The sequence below is a fragment of the Dendrobates tinctorius genome, unplaced genomic scaffold, assembly GCF_039654945.1.
Source record: "Dendrobates tinctorius isolate UK_male_01 unplaced genomic scaffold, ASM3965494v1 ptg000022l, whole genome shotgun sequence".
Taxonomy (NCBI): Eukaryota; Metazoa; Chordata; class Amphibia; order Anura; family Dendrobatidae; genus Dendrobates; species Dendrobates tinctorius.
Genome location: NW_027361690.1, coordinates 19,681,744 through 19,707,111, shown reverse-complemented (window position 1 = coordinate 19,707,111; position 25,368 = coordinate 19,681,744). Strand labels below are relative to the sequence as shown.

General features: G+C 42.7%; 1 protein-coding gene across 1 annotated transcript in view; it reads left to right on the top strand.

The window, feature by feature from the left end:
- Positions 1–14,484: 14,484 nt before the first annotated feature.
- The window catches only part of FBN1 (fibrillin 1), a 373,121-nt gene continuing 362,237 nt past the window's right edge, over positions 14,485–25,368 (top strand). The window contains exons 1-2 of the mRNA XM_073568456.1: positions 14,485–14,731; positions 14,814–15,020. Of these exons, the coding sequence (XP_073424557.1) occupies positions 14,860–15,020 (161 nt within the window). The 5' untranslated portion in view covers positions 14,485–14,731; positions 14,814–14,859. The remainder of the gene's footprint in view (positions 14,732–14,813; positions 15,021–25,368) is intronic.

Here is a 25,368-nt window from a genome sequence, read left to right as displayed (position 1 = left end):
AAGAAATTCAGCTAGTACAGAATTTAGGAAATAGTTAATATTTGGTACAAGCCCACAATTTGGGGGCGCCAGTAGGACAAAAAGGGAGCGACTTCCTGGTTTTAGTGGGTTAGCGTCAGTGAAAGTGATAGTGAAATTGTTTGTTGGAGACAAGGTGAAGTTCAAGTGGCAATGGGCTGAAAGCACAGTGGTGGCAAATTGTTCTGGCAGTATGAGGACTTACAAAACTCTCAGCAGACATTTCTGCAATGTACGGAGATCAAGGCTTAAGTCAGGGACTATGGAGAGCACCAACAACCCTTCCATACAGTGGAAGATGGACGTGAAACCATATGAGGGAAGAGTAGATCTTGGGAATACTGTTGAACTGGGTGGAGAATCCCTAGGGCTAACAGGACCTTTTAACGTAGGGATAGTCTGAGCTGAACGTAAGAAAATTATTGAAATGTACTGTGTAGATGGAACAAGAACTGGAGGGTGCTGTGCCAATACTGTGTGTTAAAGACTGATGTACTTGAACTGTCCGGTAAAGCTGAACTTGTTAGAATGAACTAAATGTCCCGTGCTGTGTGTGCGGCTGGTCCCAACTCAACCTCAAAATGTAATGTTGGAGGGTATAAGGATCTAGCATGTCCAATTTCAGACTGCTGATCATTTTGTTCTTGGTAAGCTAAGCCACCAAATGGACCATGACCTCATTCAGACATCCTGAAATTTCCACATACAGTGGCATGTAAATTTTTGGGCACCTCAGGTCAAAATTACTGTTGTTGTGAAGAGTTAAGTAAGTTGAAGATGAAATGGTCTCCAAAAGGCCTAAAGTTAAAGATGACAAATTTCCTATGTATTTTAGGCAAAAGAATAAAAATATATTTTCATCTTTTACATTCTAAAAAGTACAAAAAGGAAAATGAAAAAATGCAAAAGTTTGGGCACCCTTGGAGAGAATTATGGCTATGGCTTCAGACCTTAATTAGCTTGTTAGAGTTTTGGCTTGTTCACTGTCATTGTTAGAAAAGGCCAGGTGATGCAAATTTCTCAGCTTCTAACCTTGTGCCAAAAAACAGCAGCGATTGTGTGAGAACTTGTGGAACTCCTAAAGTGAACCCGCTGGGCCGCGAAAACGAACCTCCCTCGGGTGAGCTGGCCTGGTGTACCACCTCCTATACAGGGAGCTTCAGGGGCAGGCTCAGGGGAGACTATCGCTGCCACAGCTGGTACCCAGGGAAGGACAGTAGGAGACACAAGCGGGAGACAGGATGGACTAGCAGAGAGGCTGGCAGCAGGAACCGGAGATCACAGGGGAGACTACTGCCGATGCGGTGGAGAGAGGCTGAAGAGGAACACTCTGAGGGGAATGGCGACACAAGAGGAGACAGGCACAGGCTGGAGCAGGCGAGCACTAAGAGAGAACAGAGAGAGGAAGAAGACTTCCGGGTCAGGGTCCTCCCAGGTCATAGAGAAGCCGGGAAGGGGTGGCCACGGTCAGGCAGGGAAATGTGTGCGTGCGCCACCGAGTCCAGTGCGAGAGACGTGCACGCGCACCCGACGGGAGCCAGGAGCCGGCCGCGAGACCGGAAGAGTGGATGCCGGATGACGCGCACCAGCTCCGGGAGCACACCGGGACGCCGTGGACAGGTAAGTATGTTGGGGCTCGGGGGGCATCGGGGAAAGCGGCGTCACAGTTAGGCTTTTCTAAGCAGCTGCCTAGCACCCTAAAAATGAAAATGGTGGAGGCCTAAAAAGCAAGGGAAGGACATAAGAAGATAGCAAAGAATTTTCAAGGCGCTGTTTCCTCAGTTTGTAATGTAACTAAGAAATGGCAGTTAACAGGAACAGTGAAAGTCAAACTAAGGTCTGGAAGACAAAGTTAAATTTCAGTGAGTTGCTCGTAAGATTGCTAGAGAGGCAAATCAGAAACCCAGCTTGACTGCAGAAGACCTCCAGAAACAGTTCAGAGAAGAGCGACCAGAATGGTGACCTGTCTGCAAACCATGTCCTATGAGGAACGGTTACAGGATTTTGAAATGTTTAGCTTGTAAAAAAAGAAGACTGAGAGGAGACTTAATAGCTGTCTACAAATATTTCAAGGGCTGTCACATTGTAGAAGGATCATCTTTATTCTCATTTGCACAAGGAAAGACTAGAAGCAATGGGATGAAACTAAATGGGAGGAGACACAGATTAGATATTAGAAAAAGCTTTTTGACAGTGAGGGTGATCAATGAGTGGAACAGGCTGCCACAAGAGGTGGTGAGTTCTCCTTCAATGGAAGTCTTCAAACAAAGTCTGGACAGACATCTGTCTGGGATAATTCAGTGAATAATATTTTGAGCAGGGGGTTGGACCAGATGAACCAGGAGGTCCCTTCCAACTCTACCATTCTATAATTCTATGAATTAGCAAACTGTGCAGGTGTGGTACCTTGTTCTACTGTTCAGAGACATCTGCACAAATATGGCTTTCATGAAAGAGGCATCAGAAGAAAACCTTTACTACGTTTCGTCAGCTAAAATTCAAAATTCAGATTCAGAAGTATGCAAAAGAAAACTTTACATGCCACTGTATGTTCTGTTTTTTTATAGCTAGAACCTGTACTCATTATAGTAATTGTTATTTATGATGGAATTTGAACAAAAATGTGATTAAAGACTGACTGCAGTGACATTGACATGATCACAGTGATCACACCATATTGTGAATAAAGAGGGCACCTGCAGTGCAGAATATACTGTCATTTAAAGGGAATCTGTCACCCCTTTTTTGAGATATCATATAATGATATCATTCAATTGTGTGTCACATGAGGATTCTCTTAGTACTTTTGCATCCCTCTGACCCCACACCTTTCATGCATAAATACCTTTTTTATATCGGTTCAGATGTATGTAAACTGCCACGGTCCGGTCCGATGGGTGGGGCTTATTCAACTGCTCCCCCCTCCCTGTCTTGCTCTACACAAGAAGAAATACGTAGAGCAAGACAGGGAGGGGGGGAGCAGGTGAATAAGCCCCGCCCAGCGGCAGTTTACATACATCTGAACCGATATAAAAAAAGGTATTTATGCATGAAAGGTGCGGGGTCAGGGGGAAGCAAAAGTACTAAGAGAATCCTTATGTGACACACAATTGAATGATATCATTATATGATATCTCAAAAAAGGGGTGACAGATTCCCTTTAAGTACTTGCATTTTGGTGCGCTCGCTCCACTGTCAAAAAGATGCATGCGGAGGCATCTGCATTCATCGGCACGGCCTGCATACCTAATGCTAAAGATGGGGTACGCATGCAGCATGCTGACAGAGGCGTGGCTAAACGGAGGAGGCGTGGCCGGGGGCAGAGCTTCACGGACGAAGCCCGCAGCCGTCTGCAGCTCCTCCATACGCTAGTGTGAAACTAGCCTTACAGATGCAAGAGCTGCCTGCTATTTAGATGCATTAGTCCAGTCTATACATCGGACCAGGCTAACACATACTGTAGTTTTTTGGAATCGTCTGTGCGTAGTTGCCAAGAGGCTGCAATTGGTCCATATACTGTCACTATGTGGTCTGTTGAAAACATACCATTATAAAGATATATTGATCAAAGTTATATATCAGGACAAGGTATATATCACTGCAAATTACTCTCCATTACCGTTTAGGGGTCTACATTATCATAGAATCATAGAATGTTGGAGTTAAAAGAACCTCCAGAGACATCGTGTCCAACCCCCTGCTTAATGCAGAATTCACAATACCATCTCAAACAGATGTCTGTCCAGCCTCTTTATGAAGACTTCCATCGAAGGAGAAATCACCACCTCTCGTGGCAACCTATTCATTGATCACCCTCACTGTCAAAACGCTTTTTTCTAATATCGAACCTGTAACTGTATCTCCTCCCTTTCAGTTTCATACCATTGCTTCTCTTGTTAATTTCCCTATCCTTTAACCGTTCCTCGTAGGACATACTTTCCAGTCTACTCACCATCCTGGTAGCTCTTCTCTAAACTTGCTCGTTTTTCTTTTGAAAATGTGCTGCCTAGAACTGGACACAATATTCCAGATGAGGCCTGACCAATGAGGAGTATAAGGGGATAATTACTTCACATGATCTAGACTCTATGCGTCTCTTAATACATCCTAGAACTGTGTTTGCCTTTTTTGATGCTGCATCACACTGTTGACTCATGTACAGTCTGTGATCTATTAGTATACCCAAGTCTTTTTCACACGTGCTGTTGCTTAGTTCTATTCCTCCCATTCTATAGATGTAATTTTTGTTTTTCTTGCCCAGATGTAGAATTTAGCATTTCTTTCTGTTAAATACCTTTCTATTAGTCTCTGCCCATTGTTTAACTTATCTAGATCCTTCTGAATCCTTTCTATGTCTTCTCTGTCTTCTTCTTAACTATCCCTCCTAGCTTTGCATCATCTGCAAATTTGATTAGTTTACCTTCAGTTTCCTTAGCTAGATCATTTATAAAAATACTGAACAACATTGGGGCCAGGACAGAGCCTTGAGGTACCACACTTGAAACACTTTTCCAATTGGATGTGCAACCATTTATTACCACTCTTTTGAGTACGATCACTGAGCCAGTTATGAATCCATCTAAGCCTAGCCTTGTCAATCCCATACTTGGTCATTTTTTTTAATAAGGATAGTGAGAGATATTTTATCAAATGCTTTGCAGAAGTTGAGATATGTTATATGTACCGCATTTCCCGGATCCACCCAGTGACAGATTCCATCATAGAAGGAAATTAGATTAGTCTGGCATTACTTGTTTGCTAGAAAAACGTGCTGGCTCTGGTTAATAACTGTATTCTTATCCAAGTACTTACATACATGCTGTTTAATAATTTGTTCAAATATCTTTCCTGTTATAGAAGTAAGGCTCACTGGCCTATTTCCTGGCTCGGTCGTCTTTCTTTTTTTGAAGATAGGGACAACATTTGCCCTCCTCCAATCTTCTGGGACTGCTCCTGTTTTCCAGGATTTTTCAAAGATTCTGGCTAGTGGTTCTGCGATTTCCTCTGCTAACTCCTTCAGTACCCTAGGATGTAAGTCATCTGGATCAGGAAATTTAAATTCATTTAAATTAGCTAAGTGTTCCATCACCATCTCTCTATTTATAGATAGTGTGGATTCTTTTATTCCTTTGATGGCACCTTGAAGATCAGTTGATTTCTTTCTTAGAGAAAACAGATGCAAAAGAGGAATTTAAAAGATAAGCCTTCTCAACATCACTTTTGACCACTTCACCCTTCTTATCATGTAAAAATTCTATAGCATCTTTGACTTTTCTTTTGCTTTGGACATACCTCCAAAATTATTTTTTACTTCTTTTGGTATCCCTTGCAAGCCTCACTTCATTACTGGCTTTAGCTCTTCTAGTTCTTGCCCTGCATTCCCTGCAAACAGCATTATGTTCTTCTTTAGATATGACTCCACCCCCATTTGATATACATTCCTTTTTAACAAGTGATTAAGTTCTGTGTTCATCCACCCTGGTCTCTTTAAATGCCTCCAATTCTTCCTTCTTTTTGTGATTGTTACCGATGTTGCGGGTGAGAATTTCATTTAGAAAAATCTCCCATCCTTCTTGAACATTTCTGTCCTTTAGAACATTCAGTCATTGGACCTTTCCTACCCTCTTTTTGAGTCCATTAACCCCTTTCTGCCATCGGACGGAATAGTGTGTCTGATGACAGCACCCCGCTTTGATGTGGGCTCCGGCGGTGAGCCCGCATCAAAACAGGGACGTGTCAGCTGTTTTGAACAGCTGACATGTGCCCGCAATAGCCGCGGGCAGAATCGCAATCCGCCCGCGGCTATTAACTAGTTAACAAGCGCTCCCGGCCATCCGGCCGGAAATTCGCTCACCGGTGACCCGTCATGTGATCAGGGGTCATCGGTTCGTCTGCATGACAACCAGGGGTCTCCTTGAGACCTCTATGGTTGTTGATGCCGGACTGCTATGAGCGCCACTCTGTCGGCACTCATAGCAATGCAGTAAATCTGCTACACTGAGGTGATCTGAGCATCGCCTCTATGTTGTAGAGGCGATCGAGTTGTGGCAGCTTCTAGCCTCCCATGGAGGCTATTGAAGCATGCCAAAAGTAAAAAAAAGGTTTTTAAAAATATGAAAAAAATAAAAAAATAAAAGTTTAAATCACCCCCCATTCGCCCCATTCAAAATAAAACAATAAAAAACATCAAACAAAGACATATTTGGTATTGCTGTGTTCAGAATCGTGCGATCTATCAATAAAAAAATTATTAGCGATCAGGATTAACTTGATCGCTAAACGGTGTAGCGAGAAAAAAAAAATCAAAACACCAGAATTACGTTTTTTGGTCGCAGCGACATTGCATTAAAATGCAATAACGGGCAATCAAATGATCGTATCTGCACAAAAATTGTATCATTAAAAATGTCAGCTCTGTGCACAAAAATAAGCCCTTACCTAACCCAAGATCGCGAAAAATGGAGACGCTACGGGTCTCGGAAAAAGGCACTTTTTTTTAGCAAACTTTGGTATTTTTTTTCTCCACTTAGATAAAAAAGAACCTAGACATGTTTGGTGTCTATGAACTTGTAATGACCTGGAGAATCATAATGGCAGGTCAGTTTTAGCATTTAGTGAACCTAGCAAAAAAGCCAAACAAAAAACAAGTGTCGGATTGCACTTTTCTTGCAATTTCACCACACTTGGAATTTTTTTCCCATTTTCTGTTACATGACATGGTAAAACCAATGGTATCGTTCAAAACTGCAACTCATCCCGCAAAAAATAAACCCTCACATGGCCATATTGACAGAAAAGTAAAAAAATGTATGGCTCTGGAAAGAAGGGGAGCAAAAAACGAAAACGCAAAACCGAAAAAAGCTCTGATCATTAAGGGGTTAAAATTTGCCTTTCTGAAGTCCAACCTTAAAGTCCGAGTCCTCGCTGGTCTTCCTCCTCTTGTAATCCAAAATTGGAGGATAGCATGATCGCTGCCTCTTAAATTCCCAGCCACTTTAACTTCCTCAACCATTTCCTTCTTGTTGGTAAGAATTAGGTCCAAGATTGCAGATCCTCTTGTTCTCTCTTCTACCTTCTGAAAGATAAAGTTGTCAGCGAGAGAAGATAAGAATTTTCTAGACCCATTATTTTTTGCCTGAGAGATTCCCAACAAATTTATGGATAGCTAAAATCTCCCATGATCACTATGTCATACTTTTTTGAAAAAAGAACCATTTGATATAAAATGAGTCCATCCATATCTTCAGTCTGTCCAGTAGGCCTATAGTAAACACCTACAATAGTTTCCTCTCTGTTCTTCTCTCCTTTTATTCTTATCCAAACAGTTTCTACAAAGCTACCAGTCTCTGAAGCTTGGATCTCTGTGGAGATATGCATTTTCCTAACATACAATGAACACCTCCTCCCTTCTTGTTAATCCAGTTTCTAAAAAATAAGTTGTAGCCTTCAAGATTTGTATTCCAAGCATGAGTATCATATCACCAAGTTTCAGTGATGCCTATGACATCATATTTCTCTTCCTGTGTTAGCAGCTCCAATTCTCCTTGTTTCCCATGCTCTGTGCATTTGTATAGACACATTTTAGCTTGTAGTCAGTTTCTCTTGCTCCTCTATTTTCATTCAGAGTTTGTTGATTCTGTTCTTTCTTTCCACTTCTAATAAATAGAAAGGAAAAATACAGGGCGCATCCACTGTGTAAAATCCGTATCAAAAAACACATTAACAGAGAAAAAGGAAGGTGCTCACCTATTGGGGTTGTGAGAAAGTCACAACACCCATAAACGCATGGGAAGCAGCAGCAAGTCTGCACAGGGTCCTAGGACAAATTTGCAAAAATGGCGTGAAAGTGCAATGAGGACTGCGCTTGCTTCTGGTGGAGTACAAAGTTCTTTATTCAGCCAACGCGTTTCCTGAGCCTACTGGCTCACTTCATCAGGGCAGATTACATTGAAAGATAATGAAACATTCTTATAGAGAAAAAAAAATAAAAATTGGCGCCAATGCAGGGTTAAATGACATCAACAAAGGTAAAAAAAAAAACAAAAAAAAACAAAAACTCAAAAACAATGAAATTTTATTACAAACATAAAAACACTCCAATAAAAGTGTATTAAAAAAAGAAAAAGTATAAAATTATGCAAAAATAAAAATAGAACAGAGTAGTATGGATCACGGGGTAAAAAGTGACTAAGGTTAATGAAAAAAAAAAAAGGGGGGAGGGGTGAGACCTCAAGGAGTATTAGAAACTGGCTCATGAAGTGCAGATATATGCTGTAAAGTGCAAGTACCAGGTATTAGTCCACTAAACCATTGGATTTAGCTGAAGTGGTTTAAGAAATTTTTTTTAGAAATTATTTGTTTTATAAAAAACAAAATCCAGCAAATTAACTTGAAGTGGTATTAGAACCTGACTAATAAAGTGCAAGTACAGGTTGTAAAGTACGAGGTATTAGTCCACTGAACCATTAGAATAAACAGAAGTGGTTTGAAGAACATTAAAGGAATTATTTGTCAATTTATTTTATAGGAATCAAAATTCAAAAAAAAACTTCAAATGGTATTTTTGTAAAGAAATAGTCTTTTCATTTTATTTTGTAGAGGGAAAATCAAAATCGGACATCAGAAAAAAAAAAAATAAAAATAAAATCACAAATGGTATCACAAAAAACTTCAAATGGTATTTTTGTAAAGAAATAGTCTTTTCATTTTATTTTGTAGAGGGAAAATCAAAATCGGACATCAGAAAGAAAAAAAAAAATGGTGAATTTTTCTGAGGTGAATGGATGTGAAAAGATGAAAGTATTATGGGCAATATTACTGCAAAGGAAGAACTTTATTAAGTACAGGATCTTTTTGGATAATGTACCATAGGTCCCCAACATAAGGAGATTAAAAATATACTAGGGGACATATGGTACATTATCCAAAAAGATCCTGTACTTAATAAAGTTTTTCCTGACAAACCTACTGTTACATTTAGGAAGGCCAGATCACTAAAAAATCATCTGGCCCCTAGCAGATTGAACCAATATACTCCCGACAATCATACCGGCTTGACACCAGGCATTTTTAGATGCCAGAGGCCCAGATGTAGCCTTTGCAGTAATATTGCCCATAATACTTTCATCTTTTCACATCCATTCACCTCAGAAAAATTCACCATCACTAATCACCTGTCCTGTGTTTCTGCCTTTGTTATTTATGTTATCCTGTGTCCTTGTCCTAAATTGTATGTTGGGAGAACCACACAACCCCTTCATTGTAGAATGAACTCACATAGACAAAACACTAAAATTGGATATCAACAACATGGTCTGTCACAACACTTTGATTCATTTCACCAAAGAGATTTTTCTAAAGCCATCATTTTTCCTATAGAACACATCCCTGAACACGTTTCCAATAGAACCCAAGCATTAAACAGAAAAGAGGTCTATTGGATCTATAAATTGAAGACAATTGGCTCCTATGGCCTCAATATTATCAATGATGCTTTCATTTGATTTCATCCTTATTGTGATTTTCATACACTTTTATTACATTTTACCCAATTTTATGCCTTTTTTTTTTTTTTTTTTTCTGATGTCCGATTTTGATTTTCCCTCTACAAAATAAAATGAAAAGACTATTTCTTTACAAAAATACCATTTGAAGTTTTTTGTGATACCATTTGTGATTTTTTTTTTTTTTTCTGATGTCCAATTTTGATTTTCCCTCTACAAAATAAAATGAAAAGACTATTTCTTTACAAAAATACCATTTGAAGTTTTTTTTTGAATTTTGATTCCTATAAAATAAATTGACAAATAATTCCTTTAATGTTCTTCAAACCGCTTCTGTTTATTCTAATGGTTCAGTGGACTAATACCTCATACTTTACAACCTGTACTTGCACTTTATTAGTCAGGTTCTAATACCACTTCAAGTTATTTTGCTGGATTTTGTTTTTTATAAAACAAATAATTTCTAAAAAATTTTTCTTAAACTACTTCAGCTAAATCCAATGGTTTAGTGGACTAATACCTGGTACTTGCACTTTACAGCATACATCTGCACTTCATGAGCCAGGTTCTAATACTCCTTGAGGTCTCACCCCTCCCCCCCCTTTTTTTTTTTTTTTTCATTAACCTTAGTCACTTTTTACCCCGTGATCCATAGTACTCTGTTCTATTTTTATTTTTGCATAATTTTATACTTTTTCTTTTTTTAATACACTTTTATTGGAGTGTTTTTATGTTTGTAATAAAATTTCATTGTTTTTGAGTTGTTTTTTTTTTGACCTTTGTTGATGTCATTTAACCCTGCATTGGCGCCAATTTTTTTTTTTTTTTCTCTATAAGAATGTTTCATTATCTTTCAATGTAATCTGCCCTGATGAAGTGAGCCAGTAGGCTCAGGAAACGCGTTGGCTGAATAAAGAACTTTGTACTCCACCAGAAGCAAGCGCAGTCCTCATTGCACTTTCACGCCGTTTTTGCACTTCTAATAAATAGCAGGGTTCTCCAAAAACTTCATTAGCTGAATATTTCTACCTGGCCGTATATTTCCCATCTCATATTGCTCTAGTTTAAAGCTCTCCTGATGAGTATAGCAAGGCGTCTACCAAATATGTGTTTTGCTGTTTTCGTAAGATGCAACCCATCTCTAGCAAGGAGTCCATCATACAGGTAATTCACTCCATGGTCAAGAAACCCAAAACGTTGCTCATGGCATCATCGACGTAGCCAGTTGATCACCTGTAGAATCCTGTTCAATCTCCTTGGTCCATGCCCATCCACTGGGAGGATGTATGAGAAGACGACCTGTGCTCCCAGTTCCTTCACTTTCCAGCCTATGTCTTCAAAGTCTCTGCATATCGTTATATCCATAATCTTGTTACCCAGCTTTCCCAGAAATCTACTAGTTCAGAAGCTTTAAAAGTTTTGACACTATTCAGTAAAGTACTAATCTCTTTAAGATTTTAAAGAGAACTTTCCCATCACCTCAGTTATCATTCTTGTGATGACTGACAGCGCTCCAGCAGCAGCAGGCGGCCAATGCTGATAGGAGAGACGAGAGCGCGTTCTGATAGTGTGTGTTTGGCTCCTACATAGACAAAGCTCTCATCTTCCGCTCCTGTCAGAGAAATATATAGAAATAATGGGTTCCCGTTTAAGAAGTTCTAATCGGGATTCCCTCATAAAAAAAGTAAAAAATAATAATATTCGGGGGAGGCACAGAAGAGCATATCTCACAACTTTGCAGCACTTACAGAGTAATTTTCCTCTTTTTGAAGCCCTAGATTCCTCGTTCATTGCCCCTATAAAGTATGATGTCAACAAAAGTGCTCCCAAACACAGTATGATACCACCACAGTGAATTTTAATCCTGCACTCCCCAGATGCGCGGTATGATGACTCTACTGTAACCACCCGGTGAAAACCAAAAACAAAACACAAAACAAATATCCTGGAATAAAAAAGTAAAAAAATCTATTGCAAAAATTTTTAAATACAAGAGTTAGGACTGTCCCACAAGGGTTGCCGTGACATGGCGGGATGGCTTCTACATTATTTTGATCAAAATTATGTTAACTAAATACCCTTATTATTACTATTATTACTACCTTCATGCAATTTTTGCAATAGATTTTTTTTACTTTTTTATTCCAGGATATTTGTTTTGTGTTTTGTTTTCTCTGTGTAAAGGTCATGTGTTCATATGCAATTACATTTTGCATGCACATTAATTTACTTTTTCTGCTCAGACCCAGTTTCTCATTTGTTTCATTGTGCATTCTGTGCATATAAGGGTGTGACCGCCCTGTTTCTGAGTTGGAAAATCCATCCTGTCTGGCCTACACTATTACTGGTGGTTCAGTCCCTCTGTCCTTGTTCACATTTACGTCACTTGACAAGTGGAAAGGTTTTTAAATACAAGAGTTAGGACTGTCCCACAAGGGTTGCCGTGACGTGGCGGGATGGCTTCTACATTATTTTGATCAAAATTATGTTAACTAAATACCCTTATTATTACTATTATTACTACCTTCATGCAATTTTTGCAATAGATTTTTTTACTTTTTTATTCCAGGATATTTGTTTTGTGTTTTGTTTTTGGTTTTCTCTGTGTAAAGGTCATGTGTTCATATGCAATTACATTTTGCATGCACATTAATTTACTTTTTCTGCTCAGACCCAGTTTCTCATATGTAACCACCCGGTAAAGTATGGTGACCCCCCAACTCAGTATTATACCGAAACTCAGTTGGACACCTCAACACAGCCCTCCACAAATTATGATGGCACCCACACAGTATGATGGCCCCACAAAGCCCCCCAAACAGTATGATATCCCCCTGTAGCCCTCCAAACAGTATAATGGCTCCCACATAACTCTCCAAACAGTATAATGGCCCTCATATAGCTCTTTAAACAGTATATTATGCCCCATATAGCCTTCCATATAATGTAATGGCCCCTACATAGCCTTCCATATAATGTAATGGCCCCTACATAGCCTTCTATATAATGTAATGGGCCCCATATTGCCTTTATATAATATAATTTGTCTCACATAGCCTTCTATATAATATAATGGCCCACATAGCCTTCCATGTTGTTGTAGTGACGTCATCAAGCCCGCTGCGCTAATCCTCCAGTTCTCCGGTGGGCCAGTTTGACCCTGTGTCAGAGGAAGCATGATGGAGGCGCTGACTCTCCCTTCTCCATCATTGCTTTCTTCCCTATTATCGGCATCCTGCTTTACCTACGGTCATTTTGGGCAAAATAATCAAAATCTTTAACACAAGTATAATTTCTATAGAGTCTAAGTCTCCTACATGAATGTATTAATGGTTCCATTTCAGTGTTGGCGGTGTAGGATTCCCTTTAAGTAGCAGTGCCCTTTAAGATGTCCTGCATCAGAGCAAACCCAGTGTCTCCAGAGAGAAGTGACCCGGATCCCAGAGGTCTCCTCACCCCTAGGGTCTCCTCACCCCTAGAGTCTCCTCACCCCTAGAGTCTCCTCAACTCTAGGGTCTCCTCACCCCCTAGAGTCTCCTCACCCCCAGGATCTCCTCACCCCTAGAGTCTCCTCACCCCCAGGGTCTCCTCACCCCTAGTGTCTCCTCACCCCCAGGGTCTCCTCACCCCTAGGGTCTCCTCACCCCCGGGGTCTCCTCACCCCTAGTGTCTCCTCACCCCTAGTGTCTCCTCACCCCCAGGCTCTCCTCACCCCTAGGTCTCCTCACCCCCAGAGTCTCCTCACCCCCAGGGTCTCCTCACCCCGAGTCTCCTCACCCCAGGGTCTCCTCACCCCTAGAGTCTCCTCACCCCCAGGCTCTCCTCACCCCTAGTCTCCTCACCCCCAGTGTCTCCTCACCCCTAGTGTCTCCTCACCCCCAGGGTCTCCTCACCCCTAGTGTCTCCTCACCCCTAGTGTCTCCTCACCCCAGGGTCTCCTCACCCCTAGAGTCTCCTCACCCCAGGGTCTCCTCACCCCTAGTCTCCTCACCCCAGGGTCTCCTCACCCCCAGGCTCTCCTCACCCCTAGTCTCCTCACCCCTAGTCTCCTCACCCCAGGGTCTCCTCACCCCTAGAGTCTCCTCACCCCCAGGCTCTCCTCACCCCTAGAGTCTCCTCACCCCAGGGTCTCCTCACCCCTAGAGTCTCCTCACCCCCAGGCTCTCCTCACCCCTAGTCTCCTCACCCCCAGTGTCTCCTCACCCCTAGTGTCTCCTCACCCCCAGGGTCTCCTCACCCCTAGGGTCTCCTCACCCCCAGGGTCTCCTCACCCCTAGTGTCTCCTCACCCCTAGTGTCTCCTCACCCCAGGGTCTCCTCACCCCTAGAGTCTCCTCACCCCAGGGTCTCCTCACCCCTAGTCTCCTCACCCCAGGGTCTCCTCACCCCTAGTCTCCTCACCCCTAGTCTCCTCACCCCAGGGTCTCCTCACCCCTAGAGTCTCCTCACCCCCAGGCTCTCCTCACCCCTAGAGTCTCCTCACCCCAGGGTCTCCTCACCCCCAGGCTCTCCTCACCCCTAGTCTCCTCACCCCCAGTGTCTCCTCACCCCTAGTGTCTCCTCACCCCCAGGGTCTCCTCACCCCCAGGGTCTCCTCACCCCTAGTGTCTCCTCACCCCAGGGTCTCCTCACCCCTAGAGTCTCCTCACCCCAGGGTCTCCTCACCCCCAGGCTCTCCTCACCCCTAGTCTCCTCACCCCAGGGTCTCCTCACCCCTAGAGTCTCCTCACCCCCAGGCTCTCCTCACCCCTAGAGTCTCCTCACCCCCAGGGTCTCCTCACCCCCAGAGTCTCCTCACCCCTAGCAGTGCTGGTGCCGGTGACCCCGAGCCTGCTGCCTGTATGGTGGGCTCGCACTGAGCGCACAGCCCCCGGACAGCCTCACCAGCTGCAGCAGCCAAGAAAGGCAGAGCCCTGAGTAGGAGCAGCCGCAGCTCTGCTGATGGCGCTGGGCGGGTTCTCTGCCATAAGGCTTTTTATCTTGTTTATTGTCCCTAACGGCCACTTGGTTGTATAAATTCTTAATAGCATCTGCCCTGACAGCACAAGCATCGCCATGGCGTGTGCAGCTCTCACAGCCTGCTGAAGCCCCCTGGAAGAGCACTTCTTGGCCAGCGTGCGTCCTGGGGGTCGGGCTGTGCGCCCTTTTGCCTGCGTAACGCTACTTTGGAGCAGGGTGCACCGGAGCCGGAGGCGAGAGAGCCGGACAGGGGTAGATAGCGCTTCTGCTGGGGCTTCGGTCGCTTTCAGCTTCCTCCTAATGTGAGAAGACTGTTCTTTCTTCTTTTGGACAGGACCCCGTGGAGCACAGAGCTGAGCCGGACACTGCTGTGGATCAGGATGAGGCTGGGTACTCTGCTGGGGCTGGCGCTGGGACTGACAGTGTTCTCCTTCAGTGCCAGCGACAAAGAGGTGACATCAGAGACACTGAAGGAGCCCCGAGCCAACCGAGCCAAGAGGAGAGGTGGAGGAGCCGGCGTGGGGCATGATGTCCTGAAAGGGTAAATAGCACCAGTGATCATTCCCATCTATGACTGTTCTCTGCATCCCTGCTCTCTGGAAGAATTCATGTCATTAAATGGCAGATTGGCATTAATTAGATGCTAATTATATTGTCTGCATAACAATGCCTAAAGCCATTGTATTATAATGTTTGTCTATACTATCTATTATCTATCTATCTCCTATCTATCTATCTATCTATCTATCTATCTATATCTATCTTTATATATAATTCTATATCTATCAACTATCTATCTCCTATCTGCCATCTATCTATCTATCTATCTATCTATCTATCTATCTATCTATCTATCTATCTATCTCCTATCTATCTATCTCCTATCTATGCCATCTATCTATGCCATCTATCTATCTATCTATCTATCTATCTATCTATCTATCTATCTCCAATCTGCCATCTATCTATCTATCTATCTATCTATATCTATCTTTATATATAATTCTATATCTATCAACTATCTATCTCCTATCTGCTATCTATCTATCTATCTATTATCTATCTATCTATCTATCTATCTATCTATCTATTTATCTATTTGTCTATCCCCTATCTATGCCATCCTCTATCTATCTACAGTATCTATCTATCTATCTATCTATCTATCTATCTATCTATCTATCTATCTATCTATCTATCTATCTATCTCTGCTATCTATCTATCTCCTATCTATCTCCTATCTATGCCATCTATCTATCTATCTATCTCCTATCTATCTATCTCCTATCTATGCCATCTATCTATCTATATATCCCCTATCTATGCCATCTATCTATCTATCTCCTATCTGCCATCTATCTATCTATCTATCTATCTATCTATATATCTATCTATCTATATCTATCTTTATATATAATTCTATATCCATCAACTATCTATCTCCTATCTGCCATCTATCTATCTATCTATCTATCTATCTATCTATCTATCTATCTATCTATTTGTCTATCCCCTATCTATGCCATCCTCTATCTATCTACAGTATCTATCTATCTATCTATCTATCTATCTATCTATCTATCTATCTATCTATCTATCTATGCCATCTATGCCATCTATCTATCTATCTATCTCCTATCTATGCTATCTATCTCCTATCTATCTATCTCCTATCTATGCCATCTATCTATCTCCTATCTATGCCATCTATCTATCTATCTATCTATCTATCTATATCCTATCTATACTATCTATCTATCTATTTCCTATCTATGCCATCTATCTATCTATCTATCTATATATCTATCTATCTATCCCCTATCTATGCCATCTATCTATCTATCTATCTCTATCTTTATATATAATTCTATATCTATCAACTATCTATCTCCTATCTGCTATCTATCTATCTATCTATCTATCTATCTATCTATCTATCTATTTGTCTATCCCCTATCTATGCCATCCTCTATCTATCTACAGTATCTATCTATCTATCTATCTATCTATCTATCTATCTATCTATCTATCTATCTATGCCATCTTCTATCTATTATCTATCTGTCTAACTATCTAATCATATTCATTCATCCATCTAATCTATCTATCTATCTATCTATCTATCTATCTATCTTTCTCATATCTATCTATCCATCCATCCATCCATCCATCCATTCATCCAATGTGTTAGTGTGTGCGCCATGTGTATTGTCTAATGATTATGAATTGAGTTTATTGGCAATATCTTCACTATTTATATGCACATATGTAACCATTTTTTATTTTATTTATATTATTTATTTTGTGGGTGCAGATTTGAAGCAGGTACCGTATCTCTAGTAAAGTGATGACAGGAACTTCATGTATGCTGGGTATAACTATGAAATAATGCCTCCTGGCACAGTTCTATCAAGGTGCCAGCACCACTAAACCGTGCCAGATCTAAGTCCTGTGTCATTGTCCAGAGATGCTTAGGGATCTTTAAATGAATGCCATTGTTGGGGGCTTTCTGCCTTGATCACTAGGGTGGGCTCCATATGGCGCAAGCACTGGGATCAAGATGTTATATCATGTCGATGACACAAAACTGGGGAGTGGACCTTTACATCATGAGTAGAGATTTCCTTCACTGCTAGCTCTTGTTCTCACTCACACAGGCTTATATGGAATGCAGATATTAGAAGGGGTTGGATAGGTTTACTGTCATATCGGTTTGGGTGCACAGAACTTTTTAAATAGATACAAAATATGATTGCAATATTTATTTGGAAATTAGATGGAAAATGCTAATTGCAGTGTTAAGCATGTTGAATGAGTTAAGGTGTCATGTTCAGTGACGCGTCCGATGCTGTAATATTACACTGATTCCATGGTGTCATTTCTCTGTTACTGTGGAATTGCTATGGGATCCCTGACAGAGATTAAGCTCAAGAATTGTTCTGACAGTCTGCATAAAAATGACAGGATATAGAGCGCTCGTGCCAAACTATGTCAGCTATGTGCAGATTTTTTTTTTCTAACAGATAATAAAAGTGAATTATTTTAGAGAGCGCATTTTTCCAAATACTTTTGTTTAAAACAAGGCTGATGTATATGGACATACTTTATCGGGTGCAGTTGGCGTCTCTCTGACGTATATTGCATCACGATAAACCGGAGGTTACCTAAATACTTGGAGTATGGAAGCGAGGCGCATTCCAGGAGGAGAAAGCAGTCAAGTAAATCCCAGCAAGTCCGAATATTCCTGCAGTGTCAGTTTTGTAATCTGGCACTGTTATATATGGGAATATAGTGGTATAATAGAATTTAGGAACAAAGAATGATGATAGATAGATAGATAGATAATAGATACATGATAGATGTAAAAGAAAGAAATAAAAAACAATTACAGCAGCACTTGTATATATGTGGGTGCAAGCCCCAGGAAATGTATCCAAATGTCCAAAAAATGTAATCCCTGTGAAAAAAAGGAAGCTAATGGAAGGCTCAGTATTCTGTTTGGATCTAAAACACATTTATATTATGGGTGAATAAAAAGGGATGGTTTTTCACTTACAAGGGATTGGTCTGCTACCTTTTTTCCTGGATTAGATAGATACTTTTTTATATACAGTTGTGCTCAAAAGTTTAAATACCTCAGCAGAATTTTTGCTTTCTTGGTCTTTTTTCAGAGAATATGAATGATAACACCAAAACTTTTTCTCCACTCATGGTTAGTGGTTGGGTGAGGCCATTTATTGTCAAACTACTGTGTTTTCTCTTTTTAAATCATAATGACAACCTAAAACATCCAAAGGCCCCGGATCAAAAATTCACATACCCCATTTCTTAATATCATGTATTGCCCCGTCTAACATCAGTGACAGCTTGAAGTCATTTGTGGTAGTTGTAGATGAGATTCTTTATTTTCTCAGATGGTAAAGCTGACCACTCTTTTTGGAAAAAAGCCTCCAGTTCCTGTAAATTCCTGGGCTGTCTGGCATGAACTGCGTGCTTGAGATTTCCCCAGAGTGGATCAACGATTTTGAGGTCAGGAGACTGAGATGGCCACTCTAGAACCTTCACTTTGTTCTGCTGTAGCCAATGACAGGTTGACATGGCCTTGTGTTTTGGATCGTAGTCATGTTGGAACGTCCAAGTACGCCCCATGCGCAGCTTCCTGGCTGACCATTGCAAATTTGCCTCCTGTATTTGCTGATAACATGCTGCATTTATCTATCCTTCTTCAACTTTGACCAAGTTTCCTGTGCCTTTGTAGCTCACACATCCCAAAAACATCAGCGATCCACCTCCATGCTGTACAATAGGAATGCTGTTCCTTTCATCATAGTACTTGTTGACCTCTCTCCAAATGTAACGTTTATGGTTGTGGCCAGAATGTTAAATTTTGGCCTCATCACTCCAAGTTACCTTGTTCCAGAAGTTTTGAGGCTTGTCTCTATGCTGTTTTGTGTATTGTTGGCAAGATACTTTGTGGCATTTGCGCAGTATTGGCTTTCTTCTGGTGACTCGACCATGCAGCAGCCACACCATTAGTTTTCAGAGAGTCCATTATTTCACCTGATATAATTTGTGGGTTTTTCTTTGCATCCCGAACAATTTTCCTGGCAGTTGTGGACAAAATTTTTGTTGGTTTACCTGACCTTGGTTTTGTTTTTACAGAGCCTCTGATTTTCCATTTGTTAATCACAGTTTGAATGCTGCTGACTGGCTTTTCAATTCACTGGATATCTTTTTGTATCCTTTCCTGTTTTATACAGTTCAACTACCATTTCCCGTAGAACCGTTGACAATTCTTTTGCTTTCCCCATGACTCACAATCCAGAAACGTCAGTGGCTGGATAAAAGATGCAGAAGTCTTTCTGAATCCCAGAAACTCACTCAGCTTTTATGCACACACTGATTACAAGCAAACAGGTCACAGGTGAGGATGTTACCTTTAGTAGCCAGTCAAACCCATTTCTGTCAACTTCTGTGCAGGTTACCAGGCCAAAATCACCAAGGTATGTGAACTTTTGATCAAGGTCATTTGGATGTTTTGTGTTGTCATTATGATTTAAAAAGAGAAAACACTGTAGTTTGACAATAAATGTTTTCACCCAACCACTAACCATGAGTGGAGAAAAAGTTTTGGTGTTATCATTCATGTTCTCTGGGAAAAGGCCAAGAAAGTAAAAATTCTGCCAGGGTATGTAAACTTTTGAGCACGACTGTATATATATATATTTATTATGCGCTTGAAGGAGTGCTGCGAGACTTAAGAGAAGTCTTTTGCCCCTAAATTGTATTTTTAAATGAGTTATAGTGTGATGTAGGGAACTTAGCCCCTGTAAAACTCATACTAGCACTTTACCTGTTACCAGTACACTGCCTGAGAAAATAACTTTTAATTTGTTTGTAAATGAGAGCACTTTGGTGCACTCTTGGAGTGGCCAAGAACTCAGTGCACTATTATGTGACCTAATTTTCAATGTTGGAGGTTTCCCCCCCACTCCTGATTGACAACGCTCGCTTCCCAGAGTGAGCTCTGCATAAAGGTAATCATTGTGTGTGCTTGTCTGCACTGACACTGCCTGTGCCCAGCCACCTGCACACACCGTGGCCAGGTGCGTTCTCCTCCCTTGCTCCCCATCCACATAGTGGCCCGATGTGTTCTTTTCCATCGCTTCCTGTGCACACAGTGGCCAGATGCATTCTCCTTCCTTCTCTCCTTGCACACAGTGGCCAGGTGCGTTCTCCTCCCTTGCTTCCCGTGCACACAGTGGCCGGATGAATTCTCCCTTGTTCCCCATGCACACAGTGGTCAGGTGCGTTCTCCCTTGCTCCCCATCCACATAGTGGCCCGATGTGTTCTTTTCCATTGCTACCCACGCACACAATAGCCAGGTGCGTTCTCCTCTGTTGCTCCCTGCGCACATAGTGGCCAGATGAATTCTTCTCCCTTGCTCCCCACGCACACAGTGGACAGTTACATTCTCCTCCCTTGCTCCCCATTCACACAGTGGCCGGGTGCAATCTCCTCCCTTGCTTCCCGGTCACACAGTGGCCCGTTGCGTTCTTCTACATCGCTCCCTGTGCACACAGTGGCCAGATGCATTCTCCTCCCTTCTCCCCTTGCACACAGTGGCCAGGTGCGTTCTCCTCCCTTGCTCCCGATCCACATAGTGGCCCGATGTGTTCTTTTCCATTGCTCCCCACGCACACAGTAGCCAGGTGCGTTCTCCTCTGTTGCTCCCTGCGCACATATTGGCCAGATGAATTCTTCTCCCTTGCTCCCCACGCACAGAGTGGACAGTTGCGTTCTCCTCCCTTGCTCCCCATTCACACAGTGGCCGGGTGCAATCTCCTCCCTTGCTTCCCGGTCACACAGTGGCCCGTTGCGTTCTTCTACATCGCTTCCTGTGCACACAGTGGCCAGATGCATTCTCCTCCCTTCTCCCCTTGCACACAGTGGCCAGGTGCGTTCTCCTCCCTTGCTTCCCGCGCACACAGTGGCCGGATGAATTCTTCTGCTTTGTTCCCCACGCAAACAGTGGCCAGGTGCGTTCTCCTCCCTTTCTCCCCATGCACCCAGTGGTCTGGTGCGTTCTCCTCCCTTACTTCCTGTGCACACAGTGGTCCGTTGCGTTCTTCTACATCGCTCCCTGTGCACACAGTGGCGAGATGCATTAAAAGAACTGTATTCAAAATGAGATATTTAGCAAAAAAATTGATCAATTCAACTGAGCCACCCCGCCGCGCCAAGGCAATCTCATGTGGGGGGTCCTACTCTACGTTTTTAATAAACACTGTGCCATTATGGCCTCGTAGATACATTAAAAGCAAGACCACTTTAAATGCAATCCGTACCTGAGCATTTCTGGATCGCTCCCATGATGCCAGAAAAGGCAAGTGCGGATGAAGGCCAACCAGGTCTGAATGCAGACGTGTCAGGTTTAGCCTCCACACATTGCCTGACCAGCAAGCATAGATGAAGGGCAATGCAGGTTCAGATACAGGTGCACAATTAAATAAAGCTTGGGGCAGGGTGGGGCTGCTGTGTTCTTCTGCTTTGTTCCCCACGCAAACAGTGGCCAGGTGCGTTCTCCTCCCTTTCTCCCCATGCACCCAGTGGTCTGGTGCGTTCTCCTCCCTTACTTCCTGTGCACACAGTGGTCCGTTGCGTTCTTCTACATCGCTCCCTGTGCACACAGTGGCGAGATGCATTCTCCTCCCTTCTCCCCTTGCACACAGTGGCCAGGTGCGTTCTCCTCCCTTGCTTCCCACGCCTACAGTGGCCGGATGAATTCTTCTCCCTTGTTCCCCATGCACACAGTGGCCAGGTGCGTTCTCCTCCCTTTCTCCCCATCCACCCAGTGGTCTGGTGCGTTCTCCTCCCTTACTTCCTGTGCACACAGTGGTCCGTTGCGTTTTTCTCCATTGTTCCCCACTCGCACAGTGGCCAGATGCATTGTTCCCCATTTTTCCCCTCGCACACAGTGACCAGGTGTGTTCTCTTCCATTCTCCTCTCTGCTGAGGCCGCTGGCTTCTCTGATACACCTGGAAGTGTAGCAGGTATGTATGCACACACATACCAGCTGACTTCAGGCAGCACTTGCTCTAGGAAATGAGTGCTGACAATCAGAGGCAGGGAAGAGCCCAACATGCAAAATAAGGGGTATAGCCGTGTAGCAAGCTCTTGGCCATGTGATGGGTGCACAGAAGTCCCCTCATTTGCATATGAATTTAAATTATTTTCTTATGCACTCTACCGGTAACATATAGTGCTAGTATGATTTTTATCATTTTGGGGTGTGTGACAGACTGCCTATAACTATTTGAATTCACTTGTGATGTAGTGTACACTGTAGTCAGTAGGGGAAGTAATAACTCAGAATATTTGAAATCAAGTGAATGAGGCTCATGAACGTGCGCGTATAGGCAAAGACCTGTCACTCTCGGGCAACGGGCGTGAAGAAGCACTGTCCGACTAATTTCCAGTGCTGCTCGGTCCCCAGCGGCATTTAAACTAAGCAGCATTTCACAGTCAAACATCCCTGTCTGAGATCACACAGCCAGTGTCTGATACATGCTGCCCGTGGATCAGGCAGCACGTATCAGCTGTCAGGTTAATTTTAAAGAGTACTTGTTGCCAGTTGTTGCTCTATGTCTTCCCCCGCGCCTCGATTGAGTATTCAGTTTTTTATTTATTTATTTATTTTTAAATCTACCATACAGTTCCAAAGATGTTGGCTTTTATATTTAGTGGGAAATTTTCTAGTCTTTACAAAGGAGCGTGGTATGTTGGCTACTCAACGAGCCACTCCCCATTGGTAAAGACCAACAAGAAATTAACCCATATCCCTGGAACCATTTGGCGGATGTTATAAAGTGGAATACTTAGTACTCAGGGGAGTAAAGTAAACCGAACAAAATAGTGGGCAGTTTTGATCTGGTGATAGTTTTTAGTTAAAGTAAAGGACATTTTTCATAGAAACTGCTTGTAGTACACAATGGAGGGATGAGGCATAAATCCATGTTATAATTCCACATAAACTTGGGGAAAACCTCTTTCAGATGTTACTATGGTCAGCAATAAAACCTCACCCATTGGCTCTGTAAGATGTAGGGGGTCTAAGCCTACTAAACCAGGCTGACCACACTAGTTATATGGCCTTGTTTGTGTCCCATAGCACAGTTATTAAATATAATTGTGCAGCTTCGGTCATAAATTATATGCTTATACCTCGTGTTGGGTCAGCATCTCCCTATTATACTTGTACTATAGTGTCTCGTGTACTGATTTATCAGTGCTGATATGCTTTGAACATTCTTGGTACCCGTGAAATCTCTAAAAATTGACTTTTTGTTCTGGAAGGAGAAGGCATTGTAGATCTGTTACTACTACTGTCACAATAGATTTCCCAAAAATAGACCTTCAATGTGAGATGGACATATAGCGGGGGTTGTCCGGTGACAACATATTGATGACTTGTCCACTGTAAAGGTCATCAATATCAGATTAGGTGGGCCCAACACCCAGCAACTGTCATTTGCTTTTCCGACCATCAGATGTAAAGGCTTTGAATAGAACATCAAAGTGCTGATCCATCCAGTGTGTAGTGACTGCTGCCGGGTACTGCAGAACAGCTTCTATTAGAAGCTTTGCTACTCCATTCAAAGTGTTTACATCCGCCGGCTAGCAGAGCATATACAGGTGCATCTCACAAAATTAAAATATCGTTAAAAAGTTAATTTATTTCAGTTCTTCAATACAAAAAGTGAATCTCCTATATTCTATAGAGTCATTACACACAGAGTGATCTATTTCAAGTGTTTATTTCTGTTAATGTTGATGATTATAGCGTATAGCCAATGAAAACCCAAAAGTCATTATCTCAGTAACTTAGAATACTTTATAACACCAGCTTGAAAAATGATTTTAATATCTGAAATGTTGGCCTACTTAATTGTAGGTTCAGTAAATGCACTCAATACTTGGTCGGGGCTCCTTTTGCATCAATTACTGCGTCAATGCGGCGTGGCATGGAGGCGATCAGCCTGTGGCACTGCTGAGGTGTTATGGAAGCCCAGGTTGCTTTGATAGCAGCCTTCAGCTCATCTGTTTTGTTGGGTCTGGTGTCTCTCATCTTCCTTGTGACAATACCCCAGAGATTCTCTATAGGGTTAAGGTCAGACGAGTTTGCTGGCCAATCAAGCACAGGGAGACACACACTTGATTGCTATGCTTATGTGTGCATAATAGAGTGATGGAGAGTGTGCATAATAGAGAGATGGAGAGTGTTTATGATAGAGAGATGGAGAGTGTGCATAATAGAGAGATAGAGAGAGTGTGCATAATAGAGAGGTGGAGTGTGTGCATAATAGAGAGATAGAGAGAGTGTGCATAATAGAGAGGTGGAGTGTGTGCATAATAGAGAGATAGAGAGAGTGTGTGGGTCGCTTTCCCAGGGCTGTGGGGTACTCGGTACCGGGCCGGTCTCTCAGAGGGGATTGTCACAGCAGCGGCGACCCGGTCCGTGGCTCTGGGCACCCATGTAAAAGGGGTTGAGTTGGGAATAAAGTTTATAGGTGATTCGTGACGCCACCTGTGGTGTTCGTCAAGGGAGGTGTTAATCCGACGCTGCAGACAGATCCCCTGGGACAGATGGTGTAGTGCAGCAATGATGTTGTAGCCCTCCACAGGAAGGGATGTTGGTCCCAGGGAAGTGTAGCGGAATGTTTAGGAAGAGGGTGCAGTGTTTGGCACAGAGATGTAGCAGTGCTGAGGATGTTGCAGGAAGGAGGCAAGGACACAACAGGGTGCAGTTTCTTTACCTTTACTTGGCAAACGCAGTCCAGGGTCCTGATTACAGATGACACAGGAGCAGGCTAGCATGGAAGCAACTCAGGAATCTCTCTATCAGATGGGTTGTGTAGTCTCCTTCCTAGCGCTGGCTTGAGGTACATGCAGTACTTTGTTACACTGAAGTTCCTCCTTCTTATCTTCTCTTAGAACTACCTCGTATGGCAGACAGCTGTAGCCCTCTATCTCTCTTGGCTCACCCGTCGCTGTTGTGCCTCCGAGTCTTAGTTGGGAATAGAGCATTTACAGCTTCCTATTTCTCTGGTTTCTGTTGCAGGACCTTCAGTATCCATACAACCGTGGAGACCAGGCTCCAGATCATGCGCTATCACTGGGAGGGAGCTCTCTTTTCTCAGCTCAACCTCCAGCTTCTCTCCACATGTCTACACACATTGCCCTCCTCACAATCACTCCTCATTTCCCCCTCCTGGCCCTCAGAGAGCACTCCTCCCCCAATTCTGGTTCAGAGCTCCCTCTGCTGGCCCGGAGTGGGAACTGTATTGCATGTAAATGATTAACTGCTAGAGAGACCCTTCCTTGCT